This window comes from Oreochromis niloticus, linkage group LG11, assembly GCF_001858045.2.
Source record: "Oreochromis niloticus isolate F11D_XX linkage group LG11, O_niloticus_UMD_NMBU, whole genome shotgun sequence".
NCBI lineage: Eukaryota > Metazoa > Chordata > Actinopteri > Cichliformes > Cichlidae > Oreochromis > Oreochromis niloticus.
The window spans coordinates 28,521,366-28,535,247 of record NC_031976.2 but is presented as its reverse complement, the minus strand read 5'-3'; the positions used below and the strand labels follow the sequence as shown (position 1 = coordinate 28,535,247).

Here is a 13,882-nt window from a genome sequence, read left to right as displayed (position 1 = left end):
AACTTATTGGATGTTGGCAAAAACAGTTTCAAGCTATGGGCATGGCTGTGCAGTAAGCTGCAGTACCAGCAGAGGGAGAGATTTTATTTCAATCAATATTTTATTTCAAGTCAAGCAGCCTTCCTTTTTGAAGTCACAGCATTATCTTGGTATGACAGCTGTTGCTGGGAATTTCATCAAATTTATCTTTAACGGTCAGTTTGATGTCCAGTGGGCAGTGTCACTGTGATCTGTTCCTTTCTATTTCAAGAAGGAGATGCAGTCTACATGAAGCAAATGCACAAATATATTGATGATCATCAGGTTGACATTGCCTTGACAGTGAAACCACAAAATTCAGAGAAGCCTACTCCCTGGCATGCCCCGGAATGATCCTCCTGGGTGTCATTTGATAGTCAGGTAAATGAAAGCTCTGAATGTCATGTTCTGGTACTGGGTATTTAGTGTCATGTGGGCATTTATGTATTGTTCATCAACATTAAAAATGTTCCTTTCTCAGGCGAAACTCCCCAGACAACAAAGACAGCAGTAAAACAGGCTGGCCCAGTGGTCAAAGGCATCATATATAAACTCACAGGCTCTGTCTGCAAACATACACAGGGGGACATTTCTCTCAGTCAACAGTCAATCAGGTTGATCAACGTGGTAAGGAAGAATTCTCTACTATTTTAATTGTTATCACTTTGTTTTTGTTATATTATGTAAAAATTATAAATTTTATTTACTGACAACTGTTTTTTTCCTTTAAATTGGCGACTTCATTGTAGGGTTGTTGAAAATGATTTGGGAGAGAAAACAATTGAAAATGAGAAGCTTTTAATGAATCTCAAAAGTTCTGCAGTTAAACTGGGGATTTTTTGGTAGCATTTTAGCATTAATTATTAGTGATGTTGACTCTTGGTAGTGGAGATTTTGAAGAACATATAATAATTCAAACAAACAATGATTCCTCCACAGAAAGTGCTGACATGAAGCTTGGGTTGCTTGTCGTGGTGGCTGTGGCAGTTTTGCTGCCCAGCTTTTCTGAGAGCCGGATTGTCTCCAAATGTGAGCTGAAAGACAAGCTCGGGAAAACGATCGATGTGCCCGGAAAATCGAAGGAAAGAATCTTGGCAATAGGTGAGCTTACATGGATTTGTTGTGTTTAACTTCCATTACCTCCAAACACACATCACTTGGGCACTGATTAAAATCAGTGGCAAAACTGAGATGTCCAAAAGTATACCTCTGATGTATTCAAGTTCACTGCTATTTAATGATTCTTCTCTACTAGAGGAAACCCCATTTTAGATATCTGGATTTTAAGTTACTGCTTACTGTGAAATTTAAAGAATTTGCAGAATAAACTCAGCAAATTAACTCTGATACGCAGCATGTAATTTAATACTTACATATCTTTAGCAACTGCAGCAATAATGTAATTGTATCAATAATCTATTGATATATTGTATATATTTAAAAGTATCCATTCAAAGTAAGAGGAACCTACTCCTCCCTTTCTTTGTTTGCTTTCTGACATCTGCTGGTACACCTGGCTTGCTGCAATTGTCTGTGAGCTGAATAGAAAGTCCCATCTGAATGTCAGCCTCATCACAATGTTTGATAAAAAGCATATCAAAATGCCCATGAAAAGAGAAAAAATAAAAAGATAGACTATGTCAAAGAATGTCTACTTCAAATAATTGGCTAAAAAAACTCCCCAAAAAACCTCTTTGTAAAATATCAACTTAGCGTCTCCTTTAATTTACATTTGGCTTCTGTGAAGTAGCACTGCAACACCTGGACCAATTTCTCTATTCATTTGTCGATGAACCTGATGTACAATGTGCTATTTTTGATTGTTTACAGTAGCCACTAAAACAAATCTAATATATGGAAGGTCAAAGAAAACAGCAACAACAACTCTTACTGAATATCATATCTTGTTCTTTTTTTGTCTTTCTTCCCTGTTTGCTCTTTTTGTGTACATGACTGATTTGCTGCAGTTATCTGTGAAGTGGAACGGAGGTCTGATCTGAACACCACTTTGGTCGAGTCATTTGGAAAGTGCATCCCTGCCACACCAAAGCCAACAGTGGCCGTATCCCCCTCTGCAACAGGAGTTAACCAAATGAGCACTGGAGCAGCCACACTGACAAACAACAATTCAACATCCACTAGCATGACCAATAGCACTACTGTTACTAACACTACTACTAGCCCTGCTAGTACTAACTCCACCATTAGCTCAATGAACACAATTCTCGTGTCAAACAGCGCAGGTGTCGTAAAAAGACGAAAGCGGGATGCTGACTCAAGCAGTCATGAGCAGAGAAAGAATAGTAAGGAAGGTGGCAGGGGGGAGGGAAAGGGGCATGATGAAGTGAGCAGTGAGGAGGATACAGAACCCAAAAATCTTTACGGGCTCTTCCAGCTGTCTGACAGGAAGTTCTGTGATTCAGGGTATTGCCCATCTGAAAATGTGTGTCATACCTCCTGCACAGGTGAGTCCTTGCACCCAGAGCAAACAGAGGTTTTTTAGTTGAGTTTTGCTTTTTATTTTGCATCCTAAAAATGGTTTCTTTTTTCTTGCAGCATTCACTGACAATGACATAACTGATGATATTGCTTGTGTCATCCAGACTGGATACTGGAGGTAAGTTTCTGATTAATTTAGATATGGTAAACAACAGTTGACAAATTACAGGAAAGTCTTATCGACGTTTTGCATCACAGCTTCAGTGTTCAGTAGCATTCTGTCTTTAGCTTTACTCTAAAGTTTGAACACCATTGCTTCAAAATATTTGACCTAATTTGGTGCTTCGATGGCAGTGGTGGAGACCACTGTCTGACATTCTGGTTAGGATTTCTGAGGGGGATCAGGATACTTTCTGTGTATGAAGTTAAATCAAAGTGAAGATTCCTTCTCATATTTAAGCGCTACATTAAAAGCTACACACGTATGCCAGTTTAGCTCCCTGGGTAGAACAGGTGATCATTATGTCATAAGGCTCATGCGAGGCCTGGGTTTAAATCTACCCTAAGGTCAATTATGGCATGTCTCCCAGCTATCCTGTCTTCTTTCCAATGTTCAGAAAGTGTACTTAAAAAAATATACATATAAATGGATGCATGGAATATAAAAGAGAAATACAACAAAATTGGTGTTGCTTAATAACCGGCTTTTGCTCTAATCAAACAGGGAGATTGAGATGACAGCCTCAGAGTCATGTCGTCGCACCTGGAATTTCTTCAAAGAATGTAACTAAATGGCTGTGAGATCACAGTTTGTACCTGCAGGATCACAACTATTTATTCTTCAGAACCATCTCCTGTTAGCTGTGATCAAGAAACTGCATGCTCCATTACCTGCTATATATTACGAAGCACTATTTTCTTTCTTTGGTGGGGGAATCTTTCAATAAATATTACTTTGCAGCATGAATGTATGTTCTCATAGTAATGCCAAAGCTCATATCCTGCTGCTCTTCTTATCACATGAGATGAAGACCAGTGTAGGAAACAGAGTCCACCAAGCATGACTCAGAAAATGATGTTATTGGCCACATATGAAGCATCCAAATGTTCATCATGCAAACCATAAATGATTCTCATATGAAATAAAAAAAATTAGAATAATCTAAGATATTTATAAAGAACTACTTGTGAGCCTTATTTTTGATCAAATTCTAATACCCTCAACACAAAAATTAAGTTTTTTTCTGCTTGCTCTATAAGTTAGCAAATTAATAGTTTACATCCAAATGTAGACAGGTTTTGATGCCATGAAGAAGACAAAACTTAGTGGTTGTTGACTAAGAGATTTCTAGCTATAACTGGGGTGGCCCACCCAAACATAAAGAAAAATAGATTAGATATCTTAGAATAGATATTTACTTTTTAACTTAGGACTAGGTAGGTTATGATAGCTATTTTCCCTTGATAAATTAAATTAACATTTAAAAACTACAACTATGTTGTATTTAGTCTGGTTATTTTTATTTATTTAGTTAGTTTTTCAATATGTAGTGTGACAAATATGCAAAAGAAAAAAGAAAAATCAGCTACTGGAGAACAGTTAATGGGGAAATTTGGATACATAAATAGATTATTTGCTCAATTTATTTGTAATAACAACACTTACCTGTAAATCCACTTGAACAGAGGGCAAACAATGTTTTTACAGGGAAGAGGAAATATTTGTACTGTAAACAATTTTAAGTCATGTGTAACAACATCCATTTAACAGGAAAGAAATATTTATGCTGGAAACAACTGTTTTAAAATCTCAAATCTAAGAGACCATTGCATCAATGAAAAAACCCCAGCAGATCCAGGTCCTTGCGTAAGGAAATTACTAATGTAATTACTGATGGAAATTGTGCCCAGTGTCAAAACCATAAACTGGATCAGATTAAAACATACCATTTGTACTGCCTGTCTTGACTCTACATGGACACCTTCTTTTTACTATTAGCTGAAAATGACAAGTGGTGGAGGAAATTTCAAAGCTTTCTAAGAGAGATAAGATAAGATAAGATAAATCTTTATTAGTCCCACACGTGGGAAATTTTTTGGTCATGGCAGAAAGTACAAGTTTAAGAGAAGTAAAAGTTAAGAAAAACAAAAATGGAATAGGTTAAGATAAAATAGAATAACATACTATAAAACATAAAAGACAATGAAAATACCTCAGTATAGACAAAACTTTGTCTATTACTGGAAAACTGTGTGATAGGTTTGTAGCTTGAACCTATTCCCTGGAACGTTGAAGACAATGTAATTACACAGCAAGCAAGACACGAAGTAGGCAAAGTTCTTTATGTTTCACGTGCACGGGAGAGAACTGAACAAACGCCGTTCCTTCGCTTGACCCCAGTTGCTCTCGTCTGCTCCCCCGTAACACTGCTCTTTTATTGTGGTTACATGAATATGCATAGATTCATTAACATATGACATCTTACATAGGTATGCATGTGAACAAAGAATACCCTGTGTGTGTGTCTGTGTGTGTGTGTGTGTGTGTGTGTGTGTGTGTGGGGTCAAAGCATGACCCCATATATGACTTCCCTAAACCTGCTGGCCTGGAAGTCCAGCAGTTCATCTAAACAAAAGGCACCTAGACTACAACACGTTTATCCTACCATAAAACAATAAGACAAGGTACGACCTCTCCCATGCTCCTAAAATGTGGGTGTGAAAGTCAGAGAGCTCTGGAATGCACACAAAGCCTTTTACAGCCTACTAAAGATCACACATCCTATCACTACACAATCGATTATACACCTCTAAGCATATATGGGTAGATATTTCTAAGCATAAATGACCATAAACAATACAAATCTAACACTGTGCATAAAATATCAAAGGTAAATATAATAATTCTGCATAAAAGTGTTTCCCATCTGCTGTAAATGCATTACTTACTGCTGAATGTGGTCAAACTTGAGCTCATTTTAAATAGTTTATATTCTATTTTATGTCCAGCATCATAATTTATAAATCATATGTTTGTGGCTGTCCTGTGAGGACAACATAACAATGAAAAAAGGCCCTGGGCCAGACCCAGGACTCTCTGGAGAGATGATATCGCTCAGCTGGTCTGGTAACGCCGTGTGTTAGGTTTTGTATTGTTGATTGTCATTTATGCTTAGAAATATCTACTCATATATGCTTAGAGTTTTATAATTAGTTGTAGATTAATAGAGGTTTGATCCTTAGTAGTCTGCAGACACACGTTGTGTGCATTCCAGAGCACACTGGCTTTCACACCCACATCTTGGGAGCATGGGAGAGGCCGTGCCTTGTCTTATTGTTTTATGGTATAGGAGGACACCTACTCTGTATCTAGTTAAGCATAAGAGCCTTTTGTTTAGATGGACCGCTAGACTCCTGGCACCAGCTTTGGGGAGTCTTCAAGGGGTCACATCTTGACCCCACACATAGACACACATAGACACACACACAAGGTATTCTTTGTTCACATGTATACCTATGTAAGATGTCATATGTTAATGAACCACAATAAAAGGAGTGCTATGGGGAACCTGGCTGAGAGTCTGACGGTGGTCAAGTGGGTGGAACGACACTTGGCTCCAGACAGGCCTCCTCATGCATGAGTAACACAAAGAACGTTGCCTGCTTGGGTCTTGTTCTTGCTGTGTAATTACATTGCCTTCAACGTTCCAGTGAATAGGTTCAAGCTACGAACCTATCACCGTGTGTTCCTCTGGATAAGCTGGAGGAGCTTTACATCTTTTTTAAAAATTCATTTTAATATGAAGACAAATGCACAAAGAAAAAGGAACATTCTCTGGCATGTCTCTCTGATGACCTGAAGAATTTAAAAACAGAAATTTTTTGTAGATAACTTTCAAATTAAAAATAGTGAAGCATTTAAAACTTACAATACAAAATTTTTAGAATGACACCATCACGTGGACTTAAAGTGCATATGGAAAGTACTTTAATTATTTGACTTGTTCCGCATTTTGTCATGTTGCATCATTATTCCAAAATGGATTGAATTAATTTTTCACCATTTCATTATTCTACACACAACACCTCTTTTGAAAGTTCTGACTTAATGTTGTTGTGTTTGTCAGATCGGCTTACATTGATGGTATTTATTTTTTTATATGTCAGAAAATACAAAAAACATGTTTATCTATTATAGAGAAGCTATAGAATAAAAAGACAATTGAGGATAGTATGATATCCATGAAACACACCAATAAAATGAAAAATAAAAATGTAAAAATTAGGTTTCCTCTTGCTAACTTGTATTACTCATCTTTTTTCTTCCATTCATCCAATTCAGGGGCGCGGCATAGTTGGAGCCTATCCAAGCTGTCCTCAGTACAAGAGGTGTGGTACACCCAGGGCAGTACCAGTCTTGTTTAGAGACATTTCACAATGTGAAATAAGCTTATAACTTGAGCAATAGATCATGAATAGATCCACTATTTAACTGACTTTGCTAAAGCCACTTTACATTTCACTTTCTGGAAACATTAAACAGACCAAAATGAAAAAGTAGTTCCTGAGGCCCTCTGTTTGGGATGAAATCATATAAAAATTTCATTCCTGGAGCAAACAAACCCATTTTTATTGACTTTTCACTGACTAAAGTCCTTATCTGGGTCTGACAAATGCACAGTGCACAGTCAGGATTAAATACCAGCACAGGGTCCTAATCAATCAACACCCATACCAAAATATTGTAACCCCTAGAGTGTGTTAAAAATTGGCCCATACATATCAAAATAGCTGACCCTAATTTCTATAAAATTATAAAAGAAAATACAAAACAATCTGGGAAAAAGACTAAAGAATTTAATTAAATCAAAAGAGAATATAATTCAATCATTAAAATCAAGTATAGAGTGTTAACAATATGCGATGCCATCTAATAAACAGAGATGGGCAGTAGCGTGTTACTCTAATCCAATTACTTTTTTCAAGTAACAAGTAAAGTAAGGGATCAATATTTCAAAAAAAGTAATTAGATTACTGTGTTACTACATTACTAAACCATAATCGGTAAAAAGTGACAAAACTTTAGTGTCCACTGTACACTCTGTGTGGCAAGAGAACTTCTTTCTACAGTAAACAATTAAACTTCAGTCTGAGCAAGCACCTAGACGCTGCCATGGGAATGTGAAATTCACAGAGAAACCCCCACTGAAACGACTGCTGCAGCACCAGGCAAACTTCCTCTTCTGCTAAATAGACTTAAGAGTGACAGGACTTAGTGCTGCTAAATCTTTGATTTTATTTATTTTTTGCAGTGTTTTACTTGCACCCATTTGAAAGAATGAGTGTAAATACAAAAAACTGTTGCATATAATTACATTTTTGCTTGATGCAAAGTGAATAAAAAAAATAAAACAATTTTTACATTTGATTGAATTTTATATGATGTATTATGCAGAAAAAATAGAACTGGGCTGAAAGCGCTATTGCTTTACTACGTATTCAGGTTGTGTATCATGTTTTTAAAAAGTAACTAAGTAATAAAGTAACAAATTACTTTTGAAAATAAGTAATCAGTAAAGTAAAAAAATTGCTTTTTTGGAGAAGTAATCAGTAATTAGTAACTAATTACTATTTTCAACACTGCTAATAAACTAATTGTACAAAATAACTTCAGACTTAACTAATAATAAATACCCAGATCAAAAAGCATAAACTATGATTGTTCACATGAATCAGAAAGTATTGAGAGAAACAGGATATATTTATATATATTTATACTTTATCAAAGGCAGAAAATCGACCTCCTCAATCAGTCCTGATGCTTTAGTGGCCTGCTTTCAAAGGTGTGGGATTTCTGTGTTCAGTTTGGTTATAAAGAACCACAATTGGATGACTTAAAATTATTTGTACAAATAGTAGTGTTATGTTACCTAAGTCTGTGTTTGAATCTCTTCTTTATTCTTCCAACATAAAAAAAATAATGGAATTCAAGACTAAAAAAGGACTGTAACAATTTACAAAGTGATTCGTTTTCCCCCAATTTCCCTTTAGCCCTTTCTTTTCCTTCCCTTTAGTCCCAGCTAATTCCCAACTCTGGGACTTTTAAAATACATCTTATCTTGTTATGTACGTCCTATTGGAGAACACATCTGTGAAACTGTCTATTCTACATGTTCTAGCACTTACCACAGGGGAAATATCCTGTCTGTTTGAAGCCAAGTTCTTTTGGTTGGCAGCAACTTTGAATCAGTTTGCCATGGAGTTCAGAAAACAGCTATCTTAAAGAAGCATCATTCTACATTAAACATTAAACAGAATTACGCTGGTATGCTAACTGTGTTTAGCAATGGGGGAGGAGGGGGTGGCAATAAAATTCACCTTAACCAAACAGGGATGAAATGCATTAATTATTCTGTGTAGCCATGTGCCAAATATTTAACTTAATTTGACTGCAGTAAAATGGACTTTCAAGTGGTTTGTGTTGTGTGTTGTTGTTTTTTTTCCTTTTCGTGACAATAAGTTCTTTTTCATTTCATGCACCCCTGGTTGTAGAATAACCCGCTGTAATCCTATATAAACAATAAAATAACTTTAAATTTTATACAGAGTGGAGTTAAATCAGTGAGTAAACATTTCTAAAGAGACTTAAGCCCCTCTTTTCGTCACATTGTGACTAGACGATTGTTTAGGTAGACACTGACTAATTTAAACTGGTTCTTTTAAAACAAAAGATCATTGTTAATGTGTTTAACTTCCTGGAGATTTGTAATGTCATTCGATGTGTTTCAATGATGACAAAGCAAAACTAACCATGGCAAACTATTTAGATCTCTGTGTTCAGTGCTGGATTAATATGGGCAAACTTTACACGAGACAGAAAATATCATCTTTGATACATTTATTTCTCTGCATAGATGTTGCTGTGAATTTCTTCAAATATGCCATCAATAGTAACTTACATTTAAGCATGAACTGATCTCATTTTAGTCTCCAGTGATCAATGTCATTGTGATTTCATATCAGTTTGATTCTAGATATTTCAAGGAGAGACATTCTGCAACTCCAAATGCAGAAATACACCAAGATTATTCAGGGTCACATCTCCTGTACAGTTAAATTACAAAATTCAAATGAGTAAAGTTTGCCCCGGAATAATCTTTTTGGGTGCTGTCATTTTGTATTCGAGTCAATGACAGCATGCAATGCCCTGGTCAGGTGATGGGTGATTTAACGTCATATGGGCTAGGTAAAAGAATGTAATCCATAATCTGTGTCCCAACAATGATCACAGCTACCTTTGTGTATTGTTTCATGAACATTAAAAATTTTCCTGTTTCACAAGTGAAACTCCCCAGACAACAAAGACAGCAGGCTGGTCCAGTGGTAAAAGGCATATATAAACTCACAGGCTGTGTCTGCAAACATACAGAGGGAAATTTCTCCAGGTTAACTGTCCATCAGGTGGATCCCAGTGGTAAGGAAGATTTTCTTCACTATTTTGATTATCACTTAGTGCTTGTTATAGTCGTTTAAAAAAAAAAATTGCATCTTGCTCCCTCACTTGCTCTGTTAATGGTTTTTAAAATGTTTTTTGACAGTGACTTTACTAAAAAATGAATGAGGAGAAATTATTTGACAATAAACTGTGTTGACTCAATCTGCTTTAAAGGCAGGGAGTGTGTCCTCATTAGAAAACCTTATTTTAAACCAACAGATTTTTTAGTTTTAATAAATCTTAAAAGTTCTGCAATTACATTGTGGAAAACCAAATACAGATTAATAACAAAATCTTACAACTTCCATTTGTTTGTATGTATCCTTTAATGTATTTTTGGCATTTTGTAGAAATGTGAATGAGTGTCATCAAACAAGAAGAAAAGAAAAAAGCTTTATGCTTTCAAAAGTAGAGTTCAGTAAAGCTTGAATTGTACATGAATCATTATTTTAAAAAGCCATGAATCCATATACATTTTTTAGCAATTTGAGAAATTTGAGTACATATACAAATTTGAACAAAAAAAACGTAAGTTGTTTTTTTTTTCGTGTTTTTCCCTCAGAAACTGCTGACATGAAACTCGGGTTGCTTGTTGTGGTGGCTGTGGCAGTTCTGCTGCCCAGCTTTACTGAGAGCCGGCTCGTCTCCAAATGCGAGCTCAAAGACAAGCTCGCAAATGCGATTCGTCTGCCCAGGAGACTCGAGGAAAGCGTCTTGCCTATAAGTAAGCTTAAATGTGGTTTTGGTGTTTAAGCTTAATGCTGTTTATGATTCTTCTGTATTACAAGAAAATATTAACTTTTATAAATCTGATACCTTCAGTTACTCTGAGGATTCAAATGGAGCATTAATAGCAAAGAGAGAGAGCCTAGACCAGTTTGTCTATTCATTTATAAATTAATCTGACATACAATGAAATATATTTTTCACTCATTGGTGCAACTATAAATCATGTGGCCCCCATGACTGAAAAAAGTAACCACTAAAGTAAAACTAAAAGCACATACATTTTGGAGGTTTAAAGAAAACAGCAACTTTTACTGGTTATCACCTTTATAATCTTATTTTTTCTCCTTTGTTTGCTCTCACTTCTTTGCATGTGTGACTTGTTTGCCACAGTTGTCTGTGAATTGGAGAGGATCTCTCATCTGAACACCAGCTTGGTCAATGTGTTTGGCAAGCGCATAACTACAACATTAAAGCCAACAGTGGTCACAACCCCCTCCACAACAGCAGTCACCTTAACGACCACTGGAGGAACGACACTGACAAGCACCAACTCAGCAACCACTGACCTGACCAAAACTACTACAACTGCTACAGCTACTACTGCTACTTCTACTGCTACTACTACTGCTGCTGCTACTTCTACTGCTGCTACTTCTGCTGCTACTACTGCTGCTGCTACTTCTGCTGCTGCTACTACTGCTGCTACTTCTACTGCTGCTACTTCTACTGCTACTACTACTACTACTGTCACGATTACTAGCTCCACCAGCACAAGTGGCATGAAAAGAAGAAAGCGACATGCTCACTCAAGCAGTGAGGAGGAGATCGGGCAAATTGGAGGAGAAATGGATGACAGCAGTGAGGAGGATTCCAAAGAAAACACGAAGCCTCTGTCCCTCGGCCTCTACGGGCTCTTCCAGCTGTCTGACAGCCTTTTCTGTAATTCGGGGCTTCGTCCATCCAGAAATATTTGCCGTACCTCCTGCAACTGTGAGTTCTTGCGCCCAAAGCAAACAGGATAATTTATTATGTTTTGTATTTTATTTTGCATGTTAAAATTGGTTCTTTTTATCTTTACAGCCTTCACTGACAATAATATAGCTGATGACATTGCTTGTTTTATCAACACTGGTTACTGGAGGTAAGTTTCTGGACAGCAGAATAAATATAGATCAAATAAATAATCACACCTTTGAATAAATATAATATGACTGTGATGAATTAATTGACTGATTTATTTGCAGTATATATACTGTACAACAGTTAACAAATTAAAGAAAAATCTGATTTAAAGTGATTTAGTAAGCTGTGTCATTCATACAGCTTCAGCACTCCCTTGCATGTCTCTGGAACTTTAATGTAAGGACTGAACACAAGTGTTACGAAATCACTGTCTGAGATGCTGGTTAGGATTTCTGAAGGGGATCCATCTCGTATATTAGGTGCAATATTCAAACACTACAAATGTGTACAGTTTAGCTAATTTGGTAGAGGACATGATCAATATGCCATAAGGGTAATGCTGAGGCCTGGGTTTGAAGCTGCCCCCAAGGTCAGTTACTGCATGTCTTCCAACTACTTCAAAGAAGTGTATTCTATATATAAAAAAGAAGCAGATACACAAATAACTTCATTGGATGCACTGAATATAACACAAACATGTCAATCTAAAATAGAGAAATACAACATATTGGTGTTGGCTAATAACTACCTTTTGTTTAATCCAACAGGAATATTGTGCAGAGAGCCTCTCGCTCATGTCGTCGCACCTCTAATCTCTTCAGAGAATGTAAATAAATGGATGTGCGATCACAGTTTCTACCTGCAGGATCACAACAATTTCTTTATCAGATCCATCTCCAGTGATCTGTGATTAAGGAACCGCATGCTCCATTATCTACTTCACGTTATGAAGCACTATTTTCTTTCTTCGGTGGAGGAATCTTTCAATAAACATTACTTTGCAGCATATATACAGTGGTGTGAAAAGTGCTTGCTTCCTTCCTGATTTTGTTTATTTGTATGTTTGTCACACTTGTTTCAGATCATCAAACAAATTTTACTATTAGACAAACTAAACACAAAATGCATTTTTTTTTAAATGAAGGTGTTTATTATTAAGGGGAAAAAATCCAAACCTACATGTCCTTGTGTGAAAAAGTGATTGCCCCCTAAACCTAATAATTGGTTGGGCCACCCTTAGCAGCAACAACTACAATCAAGCAATCAAGTGTTAACTGGCAATGATTTTTTTTATAGTGCTGTGAAGGAATTTTGGCCCATGAATCTTTGCAAAATTGTTGTAATTCAGTTGGTTTTCAAACATGAAACGCATTTTTAAGGTTATGCCACAGCATCTCAATTGGATTGACAACAGAACTTTGACTTGGCCACTCCAAAGTCTTAATATTGTTTATCTGAAGCCACCCAAAAGCAGACTTGCTGGTGTGTTTTGGATCATTGTAGTGCTGCAGAACCCAAATGTGTTTCAGCTTGAAGTCACAAACAGATAGCCAGACATTCCCCATCAGACTTTTTTGGCAGACAGCAGAATTCATGGTTCCATTTACCACAGCAAGTATTCCAGGTCTCTGACACAGGGGCCAGGGAAGCAGAAGAACGTCATATCAAAAACACCCTGAGTAAATGTGGTTATCCCTGCTGGACATTTTTCAAAGCTGGAAGGGTGCTTATAGAATGCTACAGGTGATCTAGGAAAGAAAGACAACCAGTAAGATTGAATAAGCGAAAACGTTGGTGATTCTGTACATGTCAAGATTATTGGAGCAGCTGAGCTGCGTTACTTTCAATACCTAATATCTATGGGGCTTTGAAACCCCAAAACACACTACCCTAAAAATTGGTCCACCTAAGAGTCTGGCACCTTGGCACAAGCAGAGTAATACAGAGTACACTATGCTGCAAAAATTGTGGGGGAAACAAAGAAAATGGCACTGTATACAGTCAGTTCTAGTGACAAGTATATCTCATGCTGACACTCACAGCAGCTTTTGTGTTATTTCCTCATTTTGCATCAGTTTTTAACAAGAGCCTCACATCTGACTGACTTCTCTTTTTTTGAACTCATGAATATGCAAGTTAGCATGAATATGCCAGTTTATATATGAACATATTAATATATCTGTTTTATTCAAAGATAACAAGAGGCTATGGGGCACCTTTTGTAAACCTAAGCATGCT

The 13,882-nt window shown here is 36.6% G+C and overlaps 2 protein-coding genes across 2 annotated transcripts; both read left to right on the top strand.

Annotated features, from left to right (window-relative positions):
* Positions 1–507: 507 nt before the first annotated feature.
* On the top strand, positions 508–4,411 carry LOC100712072 (uncharacterized). The gene is made up of 5 exons (XM_005465955.4): positions 508–645; positions 958–1,119; positions 1,986–2,483; positions 2,575–2,635; positions 3,182–4,411. Exons 2-5 carry the CDS (start codon positions 969–971, stop codon positions 3,246–3,248), a joined length of 777 nt encoding a protein of 258 aa, XP_005466012.1. The 5' UTR covers positions 508–645; positions 958–968; the 3' UTR covers positions 3,249–4,411.
* Positions 4,412–9,858: 5,447 nt separating this feature from the next.
* On the top strand, positions 9,859–12,643 carry LOC102080449 (serine-rich adhesin for platelets). The gene is made up of 5 exons (XM_013267647.2): positions 9,859–9,931; positions 10,515–10,676; positions 11,072–11,671; positions 11,762–11,822; positions 12,412–12,643. Exons 2-5 carry the CDS (start codon positions 10,526–10,528, stop codon positions 12,476–12,478), a joined length of 879 nt encoding a protein of 292 aa, XP_013123101.2. The 5' UTR covers positions 9,859–9,931; positions 10,515–10,525; the 3' UTR covers positions 12,479–12,643.
* Positions 12,644–13,882: the final 1,239 nt, after the last annotated feature.

What these genes read in the sequence shown, in the direction of transcription:
- LOC100712072 (XM_005465955.4), top strand. Translation starts at nt 969, where the DNA reads ATGAAGCTTGGGTTGCTTGTCGTGGTGGCTGTGGCAGTTTTGCTGCCC. An exon ending in GTGTCATACCTCCTGCACAG is followed by an intron (nt 2,484 to 2,574) that starts GTGAGTCCTTGC and finishes TTTTTCTTGCAG; the next exon opens with CATTCACTGACAATGACATA. An exon ending in ATCCAGACTGGATACTGGAG is followed by an intron (nt 2,636 to 3,181) that starts GTAAGTTTCTGA and finishes CTAATCAAACAG; the next exon opens with GGAGATTGAGATGACAGCCT.
- LOC102080449 (XM_013267647.2), top strand. Translation starts at nt 10,526, where the DNA reads ATGAAACTCGGGTTGCTTGTTGTGGTGGCTGTGGCAGTTCTGCTGCCC. An exon ending in GGAAAGCGTCTTGCCTATAA is followed by an intron (nt 10,677 to 11,071) that starts GTAAGCTTAAAT and finishes TGTTTGCCACAG; the next exon opens with TTGTCTGTGAATTGGAGAGG. An exon ending in ATCAACACTGGTTACTGGAG is followed by an intron (nt 11,823 to 12,411) that starts GTAAGTTTCTGG and finishes TTAATCCAACAG; the next exon opens with GAATATTGTGCAGAGAGCCT.